General features: G+C 38.8%; 1 protein-coding gene across 1 annotated transcript in view; it reads right to left on the bottom strand.

Moving 5' to 3' along the window:
- Positions 1-13,697: 13,697 nt before the first annotated feature.
- Positions 13,698-23,867, bottom strand: part of RFTN1 (raftlin, lipid raft linker 1) — a 340,728-nt gene continuing 330,558 nt past the window's right edge. Inside the window, exons 9-10 of the mRNA XM_044293566.1 lie at positions 22,947-23,028; positions 13,698-15,057 (exon numbers count right to left, since the gene is read on the bottom strand). Coding sequence (XP_044149501.1) covers positions 14,599-15,057; positions 22,947-23,028 — 541 coding nt within the window. The 3' untranslated portion in view covers positions 13,698-14,598. The remainder of the gene's footprint in view (positions 15,058-22,946; positions 23,029-23,867) is intronic.

The raw sequence follows: 23,867 nt of genomic DNA, 5'->3' as shown, positions 1-23,867 counted from the left end.
GAGGAGAAACTGGACCAAATTGACATATAGTCCAGTTAATCGTCAACAGATGGCCCCCAACCTACAGAAACCCAAACAATTCAAAATCTGCATTCAACCCTAATGGTTGTAGGGTATTTAGTTCGTAAATGCGTTTTGTTTCTAGACGAGACATTTTCTCTACATGATTCCCACCTCTCCAATCCTTCTGTACCTTATCTATCGCTACAAATTTCAACCCCGAAGGATCCTGATTGTGCGCTATCTTAAAATGAAATGACAATGAGTGGGTTTCAAAACCTTTTTTTATATTGCCAATATGTTCCGCGATGCGTTTTTTCAGCGTTCTCTTCGTTCGCCCTACATATTGGAGCCCACAGGGGCATTCAATCACGTATATTACATTTTCAGTACTACATGTAAGGAATTCCCTGATTTTATGGCAATACTTGTTAGCAGTTGATATAATCTCTATTGTTTTTTTGGGGAACGAGGTAAGTTTACAATTGTTACATTTCCCACAACGGAAAAAGCCCTGAATATTAGCCCAAGATTGAACCGTAGGGACACATGTATTCTTTTTCAAAACAGTGGGGGCTATTTTTATATTTAAATTTGGGGCCTTCGTAAATATAATTTTTGGCTTGGATGGTATAATAGAGTTTAATATTTTATCTTTTTTCAACAGATGCCAGTGTTTGCATATAATGGACCGGACTCTCCCAAAGTCTCCGTTAAAAGGTAAGATTAAACGTAAATTTGAATCTATGGTCTCAACTCTTGTGTTTTTTTTATTAATAAAAAATTCTTTCCTATCCATAGTTTTTACTTTGTTGAGGGCAGCATCTAAAATTTCTCTAGGATATTGTTTATCAAGAAATTGGTCAGTCATGATTTTGGCTTCTTTTTCAAATTCCTCGTCCTGTGTACAGTTACGTTTCACTCTCCTCAGCTGTCCTTGTGGAATGTTGATTAACCAATTAGGGAGATGACAGCTGTTAAATAGGATGTAACTATTACATGCTGTAGGTTTTATAAAAGTTGTACATTGTAGTTTACCCTCATGATTAGAAATCCTCAAATCCCAAAATTCCAATGTAGTTTTACTAATGTTCCCCGTGAAGGTCAAGTTCCACTCATTATCATTAATTTCATTTAAAAATTGCTTCAATTGATCTTCCTCTCCCTGCCATATAAAAAATATGTCATCAATATATCTTTGCCAGAGCACCAGGTTCGTCCCCAGCCTGGGTTGAATATTCTCACATTCCCATTGGGCCATAAATAAATTCGCATAGCTGGGGGCGAACCTGGTGCCCATGGCTGTGCCCTGCGTTTGTATATAAAAATCATCTAAAAAGTTAAAATAATTGTGTGTTAGAATAAAATCAATAGCTTCAACCACGTATTCGATTTGTGTATAACTCAAACCACCCTCTAATTGCAGTTGAGATTTAACTGAATTTTTGCCCTGTTCGTGTTGAATTATAGTATAAAGGGATTGAACGTCCAAAGTTCCCATAATCCAATTTTCCTTAAAATTCAGTGATTCTATAATTTTTATCATTTGGGTGGTATCCTTGACATACGAGGGTACTTTTTTTACTCTGGATTGTAGTATCACATCCACGTATTGTGATAAATTTGAAGTCAAGGAACCTATTCCCGATATAATTGGACGGCCGGGTGGGTTATTCTTATCCTTATGGACTTTGGGCAAACAATAAAAGACAGGAATACGTGGTGATCTATTGATTAAAAAATTGTACTCATCTTCATTTAAAATGCCTATTTCTTTACCTTTGCTGCAAAACTCCTTTAATTCTGATAAAAAAATTTCTGTGGGGTCATTTAAAAGTTTTTTATAAGTATCACTATCTGAAAGCTGACGTGAACATTCAGAGTTATATTTCTCTAAATCTTGTACCACTATTGCACCACCCTTATCTGCTGGACGAATTACAATTTTTTCTTCTTTTTGCAACTCTTTTAATGCTTTCACTTCCGTATTAGTTAAATTATTACGTTTGTATCTGATTTTGTCTTTTAATTTACGTATATCGTGCTCGACACATTCTTTGAAACTAGCCATCTCTTGGCTAGTTTCATTTCTAGGATACTTTTTCGATGGTCTTTTCAAGTCAGTATGTGTAAATTTATCATTTAGTATTTCCCGATTAATAGGATTCTTGATAAAATATTTTTTTAGACAGAGACGTCTCATAAATTTCTCAACACCAATAAATGTTTCAAACTTGTTTAATCTATTAGTGGGGGCAAATTTAAGACCTTTATTTAATAAGGTGACTTGTGCATTTGTTAAGATTTTTGTGCTCAAATTTATAATAGAATCATTAGTGATAACGTTATTAATTATCTGTGTCTTTTCCCTCTTCTTTCCCCTTCCTCTACGTATCTTTCCCTTTCCCCTTGATTCCTTGTTCTCATTCGGTGTTCCTGATTGTTGTAGTGTTCCTGTGACTGTATTCTCTCTGCCCTGTAGTGATGAGGTCTGTGCATTTCGTGTGAAGTTTGTGATTTGTGTCTTAAATTGTACTGGTGATCTATTAGTGATTCTTGATTCTGTGTGCGTGCTCTTTGTGATGACTCGTGTCTCGTACGTGTCCTGTGGTGTGGTGGAGTCCTGTCTAAAAAATGTTCTCGTTCCTCCAAAATTTCAAATCTATTTTGCACCGGTATAGAGAAGTCATTTCCAAATTTTTCCCTGTTTTGTGTTTCTTCATTTTGTGTCAGATTCAATAAATTTGGTCTGACTGATATATCTCGTTGTATATCCCCAGTTTCAACCCTTCTTTTACTCATTCTATTCTCATAGTTCATTTTTTTCGTCTTTTTCTCTATAATTTCTTGTTCTATTCTGTCCAGATTGAGGCACAATCTGGACTGATAGGTCAGAAATTCTGTATTTTGAGGTAATTTATCTACCACTGGACGTAATTCATTTATTTTGTTGGTTGTCTCTGTCAGAATTTCTAGTCTTCTCTTAATAATTAGTTTAACAAGAGAGAGAGAGTACTGGTGTAGTGTTTCATCCCATTCTTTTGAAAAGGATTGGTTACAGAGGTCTTGAGCTGGATTTTTTGTTAGTGTTAGGCCTTTGGGGATACTGTTGCATTCTATATGTCTAGTTAAAGTTTTGACCTCCCACCTTTGTTTGAGCTGTCTGACCAAAAGTTGTTCTAATTCTTTGAATGTGTCTCTCATAGATATATTGTCATTACTATTTTTGGACTCAAAAGATGCAAAGGAGAAATTGTCTACCATTTGTTTTTTCGTTTCTACATGATCCCAAATACTTTTGGACACCTCCTCATTCTGTGCAGACATAGTGGGTGAAAATGTAGTTCAATAAATATAAGGTAATGTCGCACTCGAATGAGGTAGGAATCCAATAAGAGGTGCTCCCACTATCAGACAACACCCAGTCTGAAAGTATGAAATGAATAAATAAGATTAAAGTGGGGCACACTCTTTAAAGTAAAGGGATCTTTAATGGTCTATACAATAATACACAGTAAGTTGATAATACAATGATGAATAAAAAAGATGAAATAAAAAAAGTAGTGACTTTATAAGACTAAAATAAAATAAAATTAAATTGAATTACAATGAATAAGACATAAATCCCATTAAATATGCTAAAATATTCATATAATATTCAAAAAATAATCGATGTAAGATATATAATAGCAATGAAATCCTGCACTGATAATTATAAGTGCATCTGAGAAAAGTGAATCTTGATTAAAACCAGTCTTTTGTATCTCTATTGGAGATTGAGCAAAGTCTTTCCTGATATAGATAAGTTAGTAAGGTTACAACAATGTTGCGATATACTTGTATATATTTGATCAATTCGGAGCATATAGCTTTCAACAGTTCGGATTGCAGCGTATAGCTACAAGATCATACAGCGGCGTCCCGCTGTGTTTGAAGAGAGCGATCGCTTGTGTGGGATCACTGCAGCCTTACCCGGAGGTCTTGGTACCTGACAGTGAGTCCTCGACTCGGTGAAATCAACTTGTGGTATCCCGGTCTCAAGGGCCGTTACTGAGCTGGCGTCAGTCAGGTTGTGTTCCACGCGGTCTTTGGCGTCTCCAATGACGCAGTGAGTCGGCTCTTTTTGTAACGGTGTCCAGACCTTTACCGGGGGTTGCAGTGTCCTTGCTGTCCTTTAAGGGGGATTCACACCAGACGCGTTTCGGGGCTTTGAAGTATTGACCCCTTCCTCAGTGGTTAATATCCCCCTGCTAATGGTCTTCTTTTATAGTAAGTAAGGAGTATACAAAAGACTGGTCTGGAGTTCCTATCTTCCAAGGATTGGAGTTAATATAAATTTTCAAGTACTTAAAATTATAACTTTATTACAACAAATAAAATAACAAAACTCATATATAATAAGTCACTGGGTTACTTGGAGTCAACTATAATATAAAAATAAAAATATAATATAAAACGCACCAGTACTGCATACAATTTAAATGCACCTCTGGTGCGTTTTTTCCAAGAACTTCATTTTTCAAGGATTTTTTCAGAATTAACGACATTGTAGCTTAAATGAATCCAACATCTTAAAAACACCAAAGAAGTTTAAAATTGATAAAACTTTCATGTATGGACACTATTATCGACGACAGCATACAGTGATAAAAGGATCTTTAATTAATTGATCAGTATATCCCTTAAAATAATGACATATAACAAACGCACTAATATCGCATATAATTTTTGGCTGCGTTACGGTATAAATCTACAAAAATTGGAGTTAAAATTTAGCATTAACAGTAACAATTAGCCATAGATTCTTCAGGGTAATTCTGGAATACGGAGGGGTACAGGATTAATCGAGAATTGGGGAGATGATTTTTCAACTATTGTAGAATACTAGGGTGGTATTGTAGAATACTCCACCCTAGTATTCTACAATAGTTGAAAAATCATCTCCCCAATTCTCGATTAATCCTGTACCCCTCCGTATTCCAGAATTACCCTGAAGAATCTATGGCTAATTGTTACTGTTAATGCTAAATTTTAACTCCAATTTTTGTAGATTTATACCGTAACGCAGCCAAAAATTATATGCGATATTAGTGCGTTTGTTATATGTCATTATTTTAAGGGATATACTGATCAATTAATTAAAGATCCTTTTATCACTGTATGCTGTCGTCGATAATAGTGTCCATACATGAAAGTTTTATCAATTTTAAACTTCTTTGGTGTTTTTAAGATGTTGGATTCATTTAAGCTACAATGTCGTTAATTCTGAAAAAATCCTTGAAAAATGAAGTTCTTGGAAAAAACGCACCAGAGGTGCATTTAAATTGTATGCAGTACTGGTGCGTTTTATATTATATTTTTATTTTTATATTATAGTTGACTCCAAGTAACCCAGTGACTTATTATATATGAGTTTTGTTATTTTATTTGTTGTAATAAAGTTATAATTTTAAGTACTTGAAAATTTATATTAACTCCAATCCTTGGAAGATAGGAACTCCAGACCAGTCTTTTGTATACTCCTTACTTACTATAAAAGAAGACCATTAGCAGGGGGATATTAACCACTGAGGAAGGGGTCAATACTTCAAAGCCCCGAAACGCGTCTGGTGTGAATCCCCCTTAAAGGACAGCAAGGACACTGCAACCCCCGGTAAAGGTCTGGACACCGTTACAAAAAGAGCCGACTCACTGCGTCATTGGAGACGCCAAAGACCGCGTGGAACACAACCTGACTGACGCCAGCTCAGTAACGGCCCTTGAGACCGGGATACCACAAGTTGATTTCACCGAGTCGAGGACTCACTGTCAGGTACCAAGACCTCCGGGTAAGGCTGCAGTGATCCCACACAAGCGATCGCTCTCTTCAAACACAGCGGGACGCCGCTGTATGATCTTGTAGCTATACGCTGCAATCCGAACTGTTGAAAGCTATATGCTCCGAATTGATCAAATATATACAAGTATATCGCAACATTGTTGTAACCTTACTAACTTATCTATATCAGGAAAGACTTTGCTCAATCTCCAATAGAGATACAAAAGACTGGTTTTAATCAAGATTCACTTTTCTCAGATGCACTTATAATTATCAGTGCAGGATTTCATTGCTATTATATATCTTACATCGATTATTTTTTGAATATTATATGAATATTTTAGCATATTTAATGGGATTTATGTCTTATTCATTGTAATTCAATTTAATTTTATTTTATTTTAGTCTTATAAAGTCACTACTTTTTTTATTTCATCTTTTTTATTCATCATTGTATTATCAACTTACTGTGTATTATTGTATAGACCATTAAAGATCCCTTTACTTTAAAGAGTGTGCCCCACTTTAATCTTATTTATTCATTTCATACTTTCAGACTGGGTGTTGTCTGATAGTGGGAGCACCTCTTATTGGATTCCTACCTCATTCGAGTGCGACATTACCTTATATTTATTGAACTACATTTTCACCCACTATGTCTGCACAGAATGAGGAGGTGTCCAAAAGTATTTGGGATCATGTAGAAACGAAAAAACAAATGGTAGACAATTTCTCCTTTGCAATTTTTGAGTCCAAAAATAGTAATGACAATATATCTATGAGAGACACATTCAAAGAATTAGAACAACTTTTGGTCAGACAGCTCAAACAAAGGTGGGAGGTCAAAACTTTAACTAGACATATAGAATGCAACAGTATCCCCAAAGGCCTAACACTAACAAAAAATCCAGCTCAAGACCTCTGTAACCAATCCTTTTCAAAAGAATGGGATGAAACACTACACCAGTACTCTCTCTCTCTTGTTAAACTAATTATTAAGAGAAGACTAGAAATTCTGACAGAGACAACCAACAAAATAAATGAATTACGTCCAGTGGTAGATAAATTACCTCAAAATACAGAATTTCTGACCTATCAGTCCAGATTGTGCCTCAATCTGGACAGAATAGAACAAGAAATTATAGAGAAAAAGACGAAAAAAATGAACTATGAGAATAGAATGAGTAAAAGAAGGGTTGAAACTGGGGATATACAACGAGATATATCAGTCAGACCAAATTTATTGAATCTGACACAAAATGAAGAAACACAAAACAGGGAAAAATTTGGAAATAACTTCTCTATACCGGTGCAAAATAGATTTGAAATTTTGGAGGAACGAGAACATTTTTTAGACAGGACTCCACCACACCACAGGACACGTACGAGACACGAGTCATCACAAAGAGCACGCACACAGAATCAAGAATCACTAATAGATCACCAGTACAATTTAAGACACAAATCACAAACTTCACACGAAATGCACAGACCTCATCACTACAGGGCAGAGAGAATACAGTCACAGGAACACTACAACAATCAGGAACACCGAATGAGAACAAGGAATCAAGGGGAAAGGGAAAGATACGTAGAGGAAGGGGAAAGAAGAGGGAAAAGACACAGATAATTAATAACGTTATCACTAATGATTCTATTATAAATTTGAGCACAAAAATCTTAACAAATGCACAAGTCACCTTATTAAATAAAGGTCTTAAATTTGCCCCCACTAATAGATTAAACAAGTTTGAAACATTTATTGGTGTTGAGAAATTTATGAGACGTCTCTGTCTAAAAAAATATTTTATCAAGAATCCTATTAATCGGGAAATACTAAATGATAAATTTACACATACTGACTTGAAAAGACCATCGAAAAAGTATCCTAGAAATGAAACTAGCCAAGAGATGGCTAGTTTCAAAGAATGTGTCGAGCACGATATACGTAAATTAAAAGACAAAATCAGATACAAACGTAATAATTTAACTAATACGGAAGTGAAAGCATTAAAAGAGTTGCAAAAAGAAGAAAAAATTGTAATTCGTCCAGCAGATAAGGGTGGTGCAATAGTGGTACAAGATTTAGAGAAATATAACTCTGAATGTTCACGTCAGCTTTCAGATAGTGATACTTATAAAAAACTTTTAAATGACCCCACAGAAATTTTTTTATCAGAATTAAAGGAGTTTTGCAGCAAAGGTAAAGAAATAGGCATTTTAAATGAAGATGAGTACAATTTTTTAATCAATAGATCACCACGTATTCCTGTCTTTTATTGTTTGCCCAAAGTCCATAAGGATAAGAATAACCCACCCGGCCGTCCAATTATATCGGGAATAGGTTCCTTGACTTCAAATTTATCACAATACGTGGATGTGATACTACAATCCAGAGTAAAAAAAGTACCCTCGTATGTCAAGGATACCACCCAAATGATAAAAATTATAGAATCACTGAATTTTAAGGAAAATTGGATTATGGGAACTTTGGACGTTCAATCCCTTTATACTATAATTCAACACGAACAGGGCAAAAATTCAGTTAAATCTCAACTGCAATTAGAGGGTGGTTTGAGTTATACACAAATCGAATACGTGGTTGAAGCTATTGATTTTATTCTAACACACAATTATTTTAACTTTTTAGATGATTTTTATATACAAACGCAGGGCACAGCCATGGGCACCAGGTTCGCCCCCAGCTATGCGAATTTATTTATGGCCCAATGGGAATGTGAGAATATTCAACCCAGGCTGGGGACGAACCTGGTGCTCTGGCAAAGATATATTGATGACATATTTTTTATATGGCAGGGAGAGGAAGATCAATTGAAGCAATTTTTAAATGAAATTAATGATAATGAGTGGAACTTGACCTTCACGGGGAACATTAGTAAAACTACATTGGAATTTTTGGATTTGAGGATTTCTAATCATGAGGGTAAACTACAATGTACAACTTTTATAAAACCTACAGCATGTAATAGTTACATCCTATTTAACAGCTGTCATCTCCCTAATTGGTTAATCAACATTCCACAAGGACAGCTGAGGAGAGTGAAACGTAACTGTACACAGGACGAGGAATTTGAAAAAGAAGCCAAAATCATGACTGACCAATTTCTTGATAAACAATATCCTAGAGAAATTTTAGATGCTGCCCTCAACAAAGTAAAAACTATGGATAGGAAAGAATTTTTTATTAATAAAAAAAACACAAGAGTTGAGACCATAGATTCAAATTTACGTTTAATCTTACCTTTTAACGGAGACTTTGGGAGAGTCCGGTCCATTATATGCAAACACTGGCATCTGTTGAAAAAAGATAAAATATTAAACTCTATTATACCATCCAAGCCAAAAATTATATTTACGAAGGCCCCAAATTTAAATATAAAAATAGCCCCCACTGTTTTGAAAAAGAATACATGTGTCCCTACGGTTCAATCTTGGGCTAATATTCAGGGCTTTTTCCGTTGTGGGAAATGTAACAATTGTAAACTTACCTCGTTCCCCAAAAAAACAATAGAGATTATATCAACTGCTAACAAGTATTGCCATAAAATCAGGGAATTCCTTACATGTAGTACTGAAAATGTAATATACGTGATTGAATGCCCCTGTGGGCTCCAATATGTAGGGCGAACGAAGAGAACGCTGAAAAAACGCATCGCGGAACATATTGGCAATATAAAAAAAGGTTTTGAAACCCACTCATTGTCATTTCATTTTAAGATAGCGCACAATCAGGATCCTTCGGGGTTGAAATTTGTAGCGATAGATAAGGTACAGAAGGATTGGAGAGGTGGGAATCATGTAGAGAAAATGTCTCGTCTAGAAACAAAACGCATTTACGAACTAAATACCCTACAACCATTAGGGTTGAATGCAGATTTTGAATTGTTTGGGTTTCTGTAGGTTGGGGGCCATCTGTTGACGATTAACTGGACTATATGTCAATTTGGTCCAGTTTCTCCTCCACATCTGGCCTCCACCCTAGTATTCTACAATAGTTGAAAAATCATCTCCCCAATTCTCGATTAATCCTGTACCCCTCCGTATTCCAGAATTACCCTGAAGAATCTATGGCTAATTGTTACTGTTAATGCTAAATTTTAACTCCAATTTTTGTAGATTTATACCGTAACGCAGCCAAAAATTATATGCGATATTAGTGCGTTTGTTATATGTCATTATTTTAAGGGATATACTGATCAATTAATTAAAGATCCTTTTATCACTGTATGCTGTCGTCGATAATAGTGTCCATACATGAAAGTTTTATCAATTTTAAACTTCTTTGGTGTTTTTAAGATGTTGGATTCATTTAAGCTACAATGTCGTTAATTCTGAAAAAATCCTTGAAAAATGAAGTTCTTGGAAAAAACGCACCAGAGGTGCATTTAAATTGTATGCAGTACTGGTGCGTTTTATATTATATTTTTATTTTTATATTATAGTTGACTCCAAGTAACCCAGTGACTTATTATATAGGAGTTTTGTTATTTTATTTGTTGTAATAAAGTTATAATTTTAAGTACTTGAAAATTTATATTAACTCCAATCCTTGGAAGATAGGAACTCCAGACCAGTCTTTTGTATACTCCTTACTTACTATAAAAGAAGACCATTAGCAGGGGGATATTAACCACTGAGGAAGGGGTCAATACTTCAAAGCCCCGAAACGCGTCTGGTGTGAATCCCCCTTAAAGGACAGCAAGGACACTGCAACCCCCGGTAAAGGTCTGGACACCGTTACAAAAAGAGCCGACTCACTGCGTCATTGGAGACGCCAAAGACCGCGTGGAACACAACCTGACTGACGCCAGCTCAGTAACGGCCCTTGAGACCGGGATACCACAAGTTGATTTCACCGAGTCGAGGACTCACTGTCAGGTACCAAGACCTCCGGGTAAGGCTGCAGTGATCCCACACAAGCGATCGCTCTCTTCAAACACAGCGGGACGCCGCTGTATGATCTTGTAGCTATACGCTGCAATCCGAACTGTTGAAAGCTATATGCTCCGAATTGATCAAATATATACAAGTATATCGCAACATTGTTGTAACCTTACTAACTTATCTATATCAGGAAAGACTTTGCTCAATCTCCAATAGAGATACAAAAGACTGGTTTTAATCAAGATTCACTTTTCTCAGATGCACTTATAATTATCAGTGCAGGATTTCATTGCTATTATATATCTTACATCGATTATTTTTTGAATATTATATGAATATTTTAGCATATTTAATGGGATTTATGTCTTATTCATTGTAATTCAATTTAATTTTATTTTATTTTAGTCTTATAAAGTCACTACTTTTTTTATTTCATCTTTTTTATTCATCATTGTATTATCAACTTACTGTGTATTATTGTATAGACCATTAAAGATCCCTTTACTTTAAAGAGTGTGCCCCACTTTAATCTTATTTATTCATTTCATACTTTCAGACTGGGTGTTGTCTGATAGTGGGAGCACCTCTTATTGGATTCCTACCTCATTCGAGTGCGACATTACCTTATATTTATTTATTACAATGTATTTTACTTATCTGTGCTCCTTTTAGATTGTGAATCGTTAAAGTGTAACTGTCATTATGGATTAGTTTTAATAATAGAGTATAGGGACAGGGACATGAAGCATTTTTGTAATATACTTTATTATGAAAGTTGTTGCTTTTTGCTAAAAAACAGGGTGTCAAGAGTCTGTTTACCAACACTTCTAACTGAGCATTGCTAGAAAGAGTCCGTCTATGCTGTCAATATGTGGAACATGGAGAGGCAGGCTTCTCAGCCTACCTCTTAACTCACTATCCAGTCCCCGCCTCCCTATTCAGTTGCAAGAAAAAGTATGTGAACCCTTTGGAATGATATCAATTTCTACACAAATCATAAAATGTGATCGGATCTTCATCACAACAATAGACAATCACAGTCTGCTTAAACTAATAACACACAAAAAATTCAACGTTACCATGTTTTTATTGAACACACCATGTAAACATTCACAGTGCAGGTGGAAAAAGTATGTGAACCCTTGGATTTAATAACTGGTTGAACCTCCTTTGGCAGCAATAACTTCAACCAAACGTTTCCTGTAGTTGCAGATCAGACGTACACAACGGTCAGGAGTAATTCTTGACCATTACTCTTTACAGAACTGTTTCAGTTCAGCAATATTCTTGGGATGTCTGGTGTAAATCGCTTTCTTGAGGTCATGCCACAGTATCTCAATCGGATTGAGGTCAGGACTCTGACTGGGCCACTCCAGAAGTCGTATTTTCTTCTGTTTAAGCCATTCTGTTGTTGATTTACTTCTATGCTTTGGGTCGTTGTCCTGTTGCAACACCCATCTTCTGTTGAGCTTCAGCTGGTGGACAGATGGCCTTAAGTTCTCCTGCAAAATCTCTTTTATAAACTTGGGAATTCATTTTTCCTTCGATGATAGCAATCCGTCCAGGCCCTGACGCAGCAAAGCAGCCCCAAGCCATGATGCCCCCACCACCATACTTCACAGTTGGGATGAGGTTTTGATGTTGGTGTGCTGTGCCTCTTTTTCTCCACACATAGTGTTGTCTGTTTCTTCCAAACAACTCAACTTTGGTTTCATCTGTCCACAGAATATTTTGCCAGTACTGCTGTGGAACATCCAGGTGCTCTTGTGCAAACTGTACACGTGCAGCAATTTTTTTTGGGACAGCAGTGGCTTCCTCTGTGGTATCCTCCCATGAAATCCATTCTTGTTTAGTGTTTTACGTATCGTAGATTCGCTAACAGGCATGTTAGCATATGCCAGAGACTTTTGTAAGTCTTTAGCTTACACTCTAGGATTCTTCTTCACCTCATTGAGCAGTCTGCGCTGTGCTTTTGCAGTCATCTTTACATGACGGCCACTCCTAGGGAGAGTAGCAGCAGTGCTGAACTTTCTCCATTTATAGACAATTTGTCTTACCGTGGACTGATGAACATCAAGGCTTTTGGAGATACTTTTATAACCCTTTACAGCTTTATGCAAGTCAACAATTCTTAATCGTAGGTCTTCCGAGAGCTCTTTTGTGCGAGGCATCATTCACATGAGGCAATGCTTCTTATGAAAAAGAAACCCAGAACTTGTGTGTATTTTTTATAGGGTAGGGCAACCAACACCTCCAATCTCATCTCATTGATTAGACTCCAGTTGGCTGACACCTCACTCCAATTAGCTCTTGGAGATGTCATTAGTCTAGGGGTTCACATACGTTTTCCACCTGCACTGTGAATGTTTTCAGGGTGTGTTCAATAAAAAACATGGTAACATTTAATTCTTTGTGTGTTATTAGTTTAAGCAGACTGTGATTGTCTATTGTTGTGACTTAGATGAAGATCAGATCACATTTTTGACCAATTTGTGCAGAAATCCATATCATTCCAAAGGGTTCACATACTTTTTATTGCAACTGTATGTCCCTCACTATCTGATTTCTTGCCAGTGCTGACTGCTGGCAGCTCTGTACATTTCTCTCTTCCCTGAGCTTCTCTGTTAGTTACTGAGTGTAGGAAAGAGAGAAAGGAATAGGACTGTCAGCACCATGTTCTTGTATACCTACTGTCAGTGCTATGGGCTGATAGTCTGGTTCTTCTCTCTCCTTCCTGCACTCAGTAATAGAGAAGGCAAAGGAGAACCAGACTGCCAGTAGGTATACAAGAACATAGTACATTTACTGTCAACGCTAAACTCTGGCACCTCAGTTCTTCTCTCGCTCCCTGCACTTGACCTAAAACCACGTATCTGTTTGCATACAGTGACCCTTTAAGCCTTGTACATATATGTATTGATACATACACCTAGATTCCATACAATATGCAATATCATTTGAGAGATAACACTGGTTTTCATTTAGAATTTTACTTGTTCATCACGTTATGATTAAGCAGTAACTAAACTCAGAAGAAAAGGCTATATATTATTTTAGCCTGTTGGAAAATGTCATTTGAAGCTTTAATTATAACAAAGTCCGCCCACGAACAGTAAACAGAATATGTGCTGTAAGGCTGCATGTAACAATAATTACCATATCGGTATATCTGATAGCTAAATCTTTTCAATACAGAATATCTCTTTATACAAAACAGTAAACAAAACTATATCAAAATAATATGAAGTGCAACTATATGCAAAATGCTGCATACAAAACAGTTTCAAAGTTTGCCTGTGCAGATAATTTAAGCATCTATATAAATATATCTAAAATGTGATGAAGCGGGAAACATTCTTTTTTTTTATTTTTTATGTTTAGGCTTCTCCATATTGCTTTGCCTGTTTAAGCTAACTGGGGCTTATGGTCATGTTTTGGGATGGTATAATAAGTCCCAGCTTCTATTATACTATCACCATCATGGTTATCAACATAGTTACAGTACATTTCTATCTTGGCAATGTAAATGTCATTCAATAGATAAAGGTGTATAAGGTCAACGTGTCCCTTCTCATGATGTTCCCCTTATTACAGTGTATCCAATATGACCTCAAACGGGTTTGTTCTGCTCTGTCTGCTGATCTTAAAATTTTACCATCTGGCAAAAAGACCTTTATTTTGACTTTATTGTGGGCAGTTAAAAAAGCTCCTAAGGTGTTTTCATACGCTACCAAGACTGGAAATTCTCTCTTCTTGCTACCATAGGGTCAACAATCTTCTGAATGTAATAGTACAGAAAGAACTGAAGCATAATACTCTGGATATACATCATCAGTGTCAAAGTGCTCTGTAAGTCCTACACCGGGCAGCTGGTCCTATTGTTTGCTGTCAATCTGGAGATTTTCCATCAGTGGGGTATCTACACCTCCTTCGCTGGCATCATTCTCAGCTTGCTTTCCATCACTTGCAATCCCAATATCAGCTGATTCTACTTCCATACTCTTAGTTCCATCTGTGCACCTTGATTCTTCATCCTTTATGTCTTCAGATGACTCTTCCAACAGTGGAGAAGAATTTGCATTACGCAATAATGGGGTTTCTTCAACCACCTCATTCTTTTCTTGACTTATTAAATCCTCCTGAACACCCTCACTCTTTTGTAAGATATTGCCATCTGTCTGGTGGTTCCCATGTATGTCTACTGTATCATCAGTTTTTGTCTGCTCTTCATTTTTCTTGTTTCGATCAGTCTCCTTATCTTTGGAATTAACTTTTCCTTTCCCTTTCCTCGAGTGCTTGCTGTGTCTCTCATCTTTGGAAAATCTCAAGTGGAACTGTAATAGTCAAGCAGAAACATTAAAGGCTCAAGTTCACTGTACTATATTAGAACAAATAGTTTATTGAAACAAAAAAAAAAAACGTAATCCGAATTTGAGACCGGCAGGAATTACTAATGACAGAAATCACTGCATGTCATTATCTCCACTATATGGTGATGCCTTTCTATATGGTCACAGTGTGCCAACCATGAATGGATCTAATCTCACTATAAGCTGACTTTACGTTTCAATTAACAATTTGACTCCTTCAAAACAACTCAAATATGCTGTACAGATGATCAAACTATACATGCCAGAGATCAAAGACTGGAGCTAATAGAAAGTGATCATCTCCATCATCAACCCTGGGAGAAACAAGAATTACCCTATTAAAACTAGATTGTATTTTATCAGATTAATCCAAAAAAGATAATATGCAAATCCAACAGAAACTAAAATGTTTTCAGAAAGTGCATGTGAATGACTCCGTGCAGCTTGTATTTCACACAAGGCTTTTGTCAAAGTTTAATGTTCTGCATATGATGCCTGGAGGAGCAGAGACATGAATACAATTTGCAAAACAAATGAATAGCTCTCTAGTAGGAATAAAGGAAATCACAAGTTTTAGGTTTTCATGCGAACATTTTGCTGTGTAGTTAACACTGTTAAAAAATGAGAAATAACTAAACATTGTATGATGAAGTAAACCCCCTTAAAAATGGTACTGTTGTGGCTTTTCTAACCCCTCAACGATCAGCTATTATCGACAGGGGGTCCGTGTCAAATCAAATTAATGACAGTCCATATAATGCATGAAATAGTCAGGTCTGTAAGAATAGGAGCCACATTTACAGAGCGACTTTCTGTTCTGTCTGTTGGGACATTGCTCCCTACACATCTTATTTGTTTAAAAGATGGTGCACTGTTGCCTGTCTCTAAAATTAAAGATGGTTACTCGACTATAAGAACCAGCTGAAAGATCTTGGTGATTACGTGCCGAGCTGACTATATGCCTATCCAGTGGAGAGGATTTAGACAGCAGATCAGATGTCATTATAAGATGCGTGTGTGGTACAGTAATGCATGATTACGATGTTAAATCTATGTGTGGGCAGAAAAAACATGCAGTGAATTTATCAAGAATGGAGTTAGATACACTGGAGTCAAATGAGCAAAATGGATTAAAAGGTGCAGCCCTATTAATAAATCTATGGCATTAACAGCTATGAACCGGCCCAAGGGAGGCCACAGCCCCTCCGGAAGAGCCCCAAACACCTTTTTAACAGTGGCGAGTGTGGTGTCAATATGGAAAAAAAAAAAATCATAAATGTTTGTGCAAGATGCCAACTTCTATAGGCAGAAAACCATCATACAACCTTTAAAAATGTATAATTTCCCCCTATGTATTATAACTAAATATGTAGTAATTATATTATTGAGGACCCTGTATGACAATATTAAGTAGGTGCTGCAATGGTTATCACTTGGTCACTGGGTGGCACAGTTTGTGTACGATACGTGTTGAAATTCTGAAGGCACTTCTATTCTAACATATGGTAATCTATGCTACACTGTTTCTGCAGATTACACTAATTTCTATGGGAGCTACGGAAATAGTGTAGCACTGTCGACTCGGTTGTTTCTGTGACTCTGCATACGATGGGTATTTTGAGGGCAATAACCCTGACTGTTAACATCACAGAACAGCAGATCGGCTGTGGTGCCAGACTACCACCAATCAGCTAGTGATGGCCTATCCTGCGGGCTGGACAACCCCTTTAAAGACAACGGGCACCTCTGTTTTACTATGTACGTTAGGCTGATTTTTTGCAATAGGGTTCAATTAAACATGTTGCACTGTCTGGCTTCTGCAGCTTCTGTGTTTCACAGTACATAGCAGGCCATAGAATGCCTTTGATTGTCAGAGAGCTTGTCTGATAGCTTCATTTCCAACCCCTAATTATCTCCCTCCAAACAATCTTCTAAGATAATTTATGACCACTACAAAGTATAATTTTGATTTGGTCAAAAATCAGCATAGCAAATCATTCAGAAGAGGAGAGAGAGTACCTGGAGACAGATGTGGTAATAAACAGTATTCTGCCACTTGTTATGTACAGTGATACACAGACGCTGCTAAAGCCAAACAGTGCAAAATTATTAATAAAACCCAAAACTATGTACATTTAAATAAAAAAAGCCCCATAGATGTCCATAACCTTGAATGCTTTATACAGACACTGAGACAGCGAAGAATGTTGGGAGATTACAGTCTGAAGCTCAACTTGTGAATTCAGCTCTGTACTATAATTCAGAACGTTGTCCCCTTCTATCAGGTTGTTAAGATTTCTATTCATTATGGATGGAACAGTAAAGAAAAATTGAATGTAGCTAACAATACATGTGAAATGTTTAAAGCTTGATCATGAATAATTCTAAACCATCTGGCAATGTAAAAAGTGCGCTTCAGTAAAGCTGTAAACACCCATCTTATCTCTCTTTTGGTTTTCTCCACAGGGAGCTCACATTTTGTACAAGAGTGCAAATGTATTGGAAAACAGTACATAAATGAATGCAGTTAATTATTTACTTTGACACAAAGTTACAACCTGCCTTATGTGATTCCTACTGCATACAAAATACAATAGTTCATAATTACTTGGTGCTGTAAAATGTTAATATCCAAATATTAACCTGCTAGTATATAATAGGTGGGATGTAGTTCCTGTAGAATGTCATAGGGGATAGGCGATTTGACTGGTGGGGGTATGACTTCTGAGACTGGCCACCAATTATGATAACAGTGGTCCCATGTGCCAGTATGAATGGAGCAACAGGTCGAGCATACGCACTGATATTCCATTTACTGTCTATGGGACTCCCAGAGACAACTGAGCACTGTACGCCACTCATCAGATTCTTATCCCATATCCAGTGGATAGGGGATATGATGTATTTTGAGAAAAAGCCTTTAAGTCCTGTGGGATGAGAGGTGGGGTCTCAATGAATCAAACTTGTTTTTCCAGCACATCCCACAGATGCTCCATCAGACTGAGACTGTATGAAAGCCAAGTCAACACCTTAAACTCTTTGTTTTGTGCCTAAAGCTACTCCTGATCAATTTTCCAATGTGGCAGGGATCATTACCCTACTAAAGAAACCACTGCCATTAAGGAATACAGTTACCAGGAGGAGATGTACTTGGTGTGCAACAATGTTTAGGCAGGTGGTACATGTTAAATTAACAACTGCATAAAAGTCAGGTCCCAGGATTTTCTACTAGAACATTGCCCAGAACATCACACTGCTTCTGCTGCCTTCTTCCCATAATGCATCCTGCTGTGGTCATTTCCGTGTACATGCACCCGATTCTCCGTATGATGTGAAAGATAACATGATTCATTAGATCAGGCCACCTTCTTCTATTGCTTCAAAGTTAATTTCTCATGCTCATGTGCCCATTCTTGTTACTTTCGGCGGTGGACACTGGTCAGCAAGGGCACTCTGACTGGTCTCTGCCTACACAGCCCCATATGGAGGAAGCTGCAATTTATTTTATTTTACTCACATTGTGTCTTCTTCCCTTCTCTCTATCATAGCCAGCATTCACTGACCCTATTTATCAAGTGCTGAGCAATAATGGGCATGTCCTCGGTCTACCAGCTGTAGAGTTGAGTGAACACCTGGATGTTCGGGTTTGACGGGTTCGGCCGAACTTCACAAAAAGTTCGAGTTCGGGACCCAAACTTGACCCCGAACCCCATTGAAGTCAATAGGGAACCGAACTTTGGAGCACTAAAATGGCTCTAAAAAAGTCATGGAAAGGGCTAGAGGGCTGCAAATGGCAGCAAAATGGTTATGAGCATGACAAGTGCTCTGCAAACAAATGCGGATATGGAAATGACTTAAAATAACATAAAATACGTAAAAATAAAAAATAATCTTGATCTTGGAGGACGAGGTCCATATGGAGTAGAAGGTTGAGGAGGCGGTGGATGTGGCGGTGTAGGAGGAGGCGGCGGCAGGGGAGGTGGCCTATACTGCTTTTTTATTTTTTTATTATTATGGTACACTCCAAAACATTGGGAAATATAACCTGTGATAACCCCCTCCAGCCGTGCTAAACAAACGTTCAGACAATACACTGGCGTAAAGGGCAAGCTCAGGCCATGTGCTCAATTTGGAGACCTAGAAGTTGAAGGGGGCAGACCCATCAGTCAGTATGTGTAGGCGTGTGCACACATACTGCTCCACCATGTTGTTGAAATGCTGCCTCCTGCTAAGACGTTCCATATCAGCTGGCATGCTGACAAAGCTTTTCCACAGAAAAGCTGTCCTCCTGTGGGAGGTGTATCGTCTGTCCTCTGTAATCCCCCCAAGCCACGCACCAGTGATGGCCATGAGCTGGTTTGGGTGCCACCCTGCTGTGAACACGGTTCCTCCTCCTCCAGAACTGTGCCCTGGCTGGACAATTGTGTACCTGGCGTTTGTGGGTGCAGGAACCTACCCTCGGAGCCACTTGTGAATGACTGGCCTGAAACCCTATGAAATGATCCCTCTTCCTCCTCCTCCTGTGCCACATCCTCTTCCATCATCGCCCGTATTTTTTTTTCAAGGAGGCATAGAAGTGGGATAGTAATGCTGAGAACGGCATAATCGGCACTGGCCATGTTGGTGGAGTACTCCAAATAGAGCAACAAGGCAAACAGGTCTCGCATGGAGGCCCACTCATTGGTGGTGAAGTGCTGTTCCGCAGAGCGACTCGCCAGTGCGTGCTCCAGCTGAAACTCCACTATCGCCTGCTGCTGCTCGCACAGTCTGGCCAGCATTTGCAAGGTGGAGTTCCACCTTGTGGGCATGTTGCATATGAGGCAGTAAGAGGGAAGGCCGAAGTTACGCAGCAGTGCTGGGTGAGAACGCCGAAAGCGCACACAGACGGCCTGCACTTTTTGCAGCAGCTTTGACATATCGGGGTAATTTTTAAGGAACCTCTGCACCACCAAATTCAGCACATGCGCCAGGCAAGGGATGTGCGTCAAACCGGCTAGTCCCAGAGCTGCTACGAGATTTTGCCCATTATCGCACACCACCAGACCGGGCTTGAGGCTCACTGGCACCAACCACTCATCGGTCTGTTGTTCCATGCCCGTCCACAGCTCCTGCGCGGTGTGGGGTTTGTCCCCCAAACAGATAAGTTTTTTTTAACTGCCTGCTGTCGTTTACCCCTGGCTGTGCTGAAGTTGGTGGTGAAGGTGTTACGCTGACCGGATGAGGAGGAGGTAGAGGATGAGGAAGCGGAGTAGGAGGAGGAAGCAACAGGAGGCAAACTGAAGCGCCCTGCCACCCTCGGTAGTGGAAGGACATGTGCCAAACTGCTATCCGCCTCAGGCCCAGCCGCCACTGCATTTACCCAGTGTGCTGTTAGGGAGATATAACGTCCCTGACCGTGCTTACTGGTCCACGTATCCGTAGTTAGGTGGACCTTACCACAGATGGCGTTGCACAGTGCACACCTGATTTTGTCCCCCACTTGGTTGTGCAGGATAGGGATGGCTCGCCTGGAAAAGTAGTGGCGGCTGGGCAAGACGTACTGTGGGACAGCCACCGCCATTAGGCTTTTAAAACTCTCCGTCTCCACCAGACGTAATGACAGCATTTTAAAGGCCGGTAATTTTGAAATGCTGGCATTCAGGGTCAGGAATCGTGGGTGGGTAGGGGGGTACTTCCTCTTCCGCTCCAGTGTTTGGGAGATAGAGAGCTGAACGCTTCCATGGGACAATATAGAGATGCTTGGTGACCCAGGTGGTGGTGTTGCTGGCAGATCCTCTATTTGCGGGGTGGCAGGTGCCATTGTCACTCCAAAGGGGGATGAAGAGTCCGAGACTGCAGCAGAAGAGGAAGCAGGAGAAGCCAGAGAACTTTCTTGGTTTTTTGAGGTGTCTACTCCACTGCAGCTCGTGCTTTGCACTTAGATGCCTGGTCATGCAGGTTGTGCTCAGGTTGAGAACGTTTATGCCTTGCTTCAGGCTCTGATTGCACAGCGAGCAAACCACTTGTGTCTTGTACGTCAGCACATTGTCTGAAGAACTGCCACAACAGGGAACTCCTTGGAGCTGGCTTTGGTGTGCTCAGTTTCTTGATGTGGTGGGCAGTAGCAGGCGTACTGTCTAGGGGACGGCCGCTCCGCTTTTGCATCCTGCTCCCTCTTCTGCTGTGCTGGTGGCTCCGTGCAACCACCGCCTCTTCCTCCGAACTACACAAGTCACTCGCATGACCTTGATTCCATGTGGGGTCGAGGACCTCATCGTCCTCCACATCATCTTCCACCCAGTCTTCATCACTTCCCTCCTTTTCGGTCTGCACACTGCAGAAAGCCACAGCAGTTGGCACCTGTGTTTCGTCATCATCTGAGACGTGCGGCGGTGGTCCTCCCATGTACTCATCTTGAAAGATAGGTGGTTGGGCATTTTAATAACAGAATATTATAGCAGTATGTCATGCTTGTATTTCACACTGACAGATGCAGCAAAGGCCGCAAATTTAGTATTTTGCCCAAAATGGGTGTTATTTTAATAACAGAATATTATTGCAGTATTTCAAGTTTGTGTTTCACACTGACAGATACAGCAAAGTCCCCAGATGTAGGGTATTGCCAAAAATGGGTGTTTTTTTAAACCCAGAATATTATTGCAGTATTTCAAGCTTGTATTTCACACTGACAGATGCAGCAAAGGCCGCAAATTTAGTATTTTGCCCAAAATGGGTGTTTTTTTTAAATAACAGAATATTATTGCAGTATCTAACGCTTGTATTTCACACTCACAGATGCAGCAAAGGGCGCAAATTTAGTATTTTGCCCAGAATATTTTTAAACCCAGAATATTATTGCAATATTTCAAGCTTGTATTTCACAATGACACATGCAGTAAATGCCCCAGATGTAGGGTATTGCCAAAAATGGGTGATTTTTTTTAAACCCAGAATATAATTGCAGTATTTCAAGCTTGTATTTGAGAAAAGCATATATGCTGTGCTGGTGCACTGAACTTGCATAAAATGGCGCCCACCTAAATAACAGACGGATAAAAGTTATTTTTCAGTGTCACTGGGCTCAGGGCAGGGTAAAAAGATTGTGCACTGCACCCACACAACTAAATCGATGTAGATCGCTGAGTTAAACCAGCACTTCTGATAAAAGATTATTTCCTATTCTCTCCCTCACAGCAGCAGTATCCTATCCCTACACTAATCAGAGCAGAGTGACGTGCAGCGCTACGTGAGTCCAGCTTATATAAAGGCTGGGTCACATGCTGCACTGGCCAATCACAGCCATGCCAATAGTAGGCATGGCTGTGATGGCTTTTAAGGTCACACAAGTTAAACGCTTGTTGATTGTCTGCTCTGCAGCCTTTAAAAAAGCGCCATTAATTCATTAATTTACTGAAAAGTTCGGGTTCGGGGTCCAAAAATCCTAAAATTCGGTAAGAACCCAAACTTTACAGTTCGGGTTTGCTCAACCCTAACCAACTGGTCCATTTTTGGCAGGTATTAACCACTATGTACCAGGAAAACCTCACAAGATTTGGAGATGCCATCACAATTTAGCCCCTGTCAAAGTCACTCAGATCTTTAAGCTTGCCAATTTTTTCATCTTCCAATACATCAATTTCAAGAACTAACTAGCTGAATAATATATCTCACCCTTTGACAGATGCCATTATAACGAAATAATCATTCCCTTCACCTGTCAGTGGTTATAAAGTTATGGCTGCTGGTATATGTGGAAGAAGGCCTTTGGGCTTTCTCAGACATCGAGGCCCAGGTGTGACTGCTATCTCTGCTCCCCATATAGCTACTCCTCTGCCAGAACTAGAAAAGTAGAGTATCAGATTTCATGCTGTTACCTTTGGTTCTTTCTTCTTGTTCTTATGCGGCAGTGTTGGTCTCTGCATGAACACAATTTGCTTGGTAGTGACATTACCATCCCTGGAAAAGAGATTAATGAATAAGTAAAATGTTTTATCAGTCACCACAGCGCAAATATCACATAACCATTTGCCATTAACCATGTGTCCTGAATTTCCATTTATATTAAATTCACACTATGCAGAAATGGTGACAACTGGAATTGAGGAAATCCTCTACAAGGATACAAGTGGAACACAATTTATTTCCAAAATATGTGCACAGATGTATGAATAGCTATCTATGTCCAAGATGCCATCAAGTACCCCTTGAAGGAAATCTTAATAAGCTTAACCTATTCCTCTGACTTCCATGTCAAGTATGACTCAAATGTTGAAATGAAATTTGACAGAAAAATATCATCTTATTTCCTACACTGAAATTGTAATTTATAGATCACCTCTCGCACGTCAAACCAACACTTCAACCTTGTCTACAGAATAAAGTGGAAATGCAACATATCAGAGCAAATAAATTCATTACACTGTATGAAAATCAATGGTTTCAGGTAAACAATGACCAAAATTGTTGGATGTTCCACTTCTCCTGCAACTAATTCCTAATTATATATATACTACATATAATATACTATGATATGTCTCATAATGACTGCTACCGCTGTATTATTTCAGTACACTGCCATTCATATTTATTTTTCCTTTTTAATCCACCATACCCTCATTTGCTTCTATTGATTTTTCTAACATGACAACTACATCACATGGGCGTTTCCGGATTAGGTCCGGATGCGTCCCGGTGTATTGCAGCAAACCCGCGCGAGTAGGTACGCAATTGCAGTCAGTTTTGACTGGGATTTTAACCCTCAATTGACCACCTACTAAGCATTCTGTATTCAGAAT

Source organism: Bufo gargarizans, chromosome 5 (genome assembly GCF_014858855.1).
Source record: "Bufo gargarizans isolate SCDJY-AF-19 chromosome 5, ASM1485885v1, whole genome shotgun sequence".
Classification (NCBI taxonomy): domain Eukaryota; kingdom Metazoa; phylum Chordata; class Amphibia; order Anura; family Bufonidae; genus Bufo; species Bufo gargarizans.
This window is presented reverse-complemented; position numbering and strand designations above follow the sequence as displayed.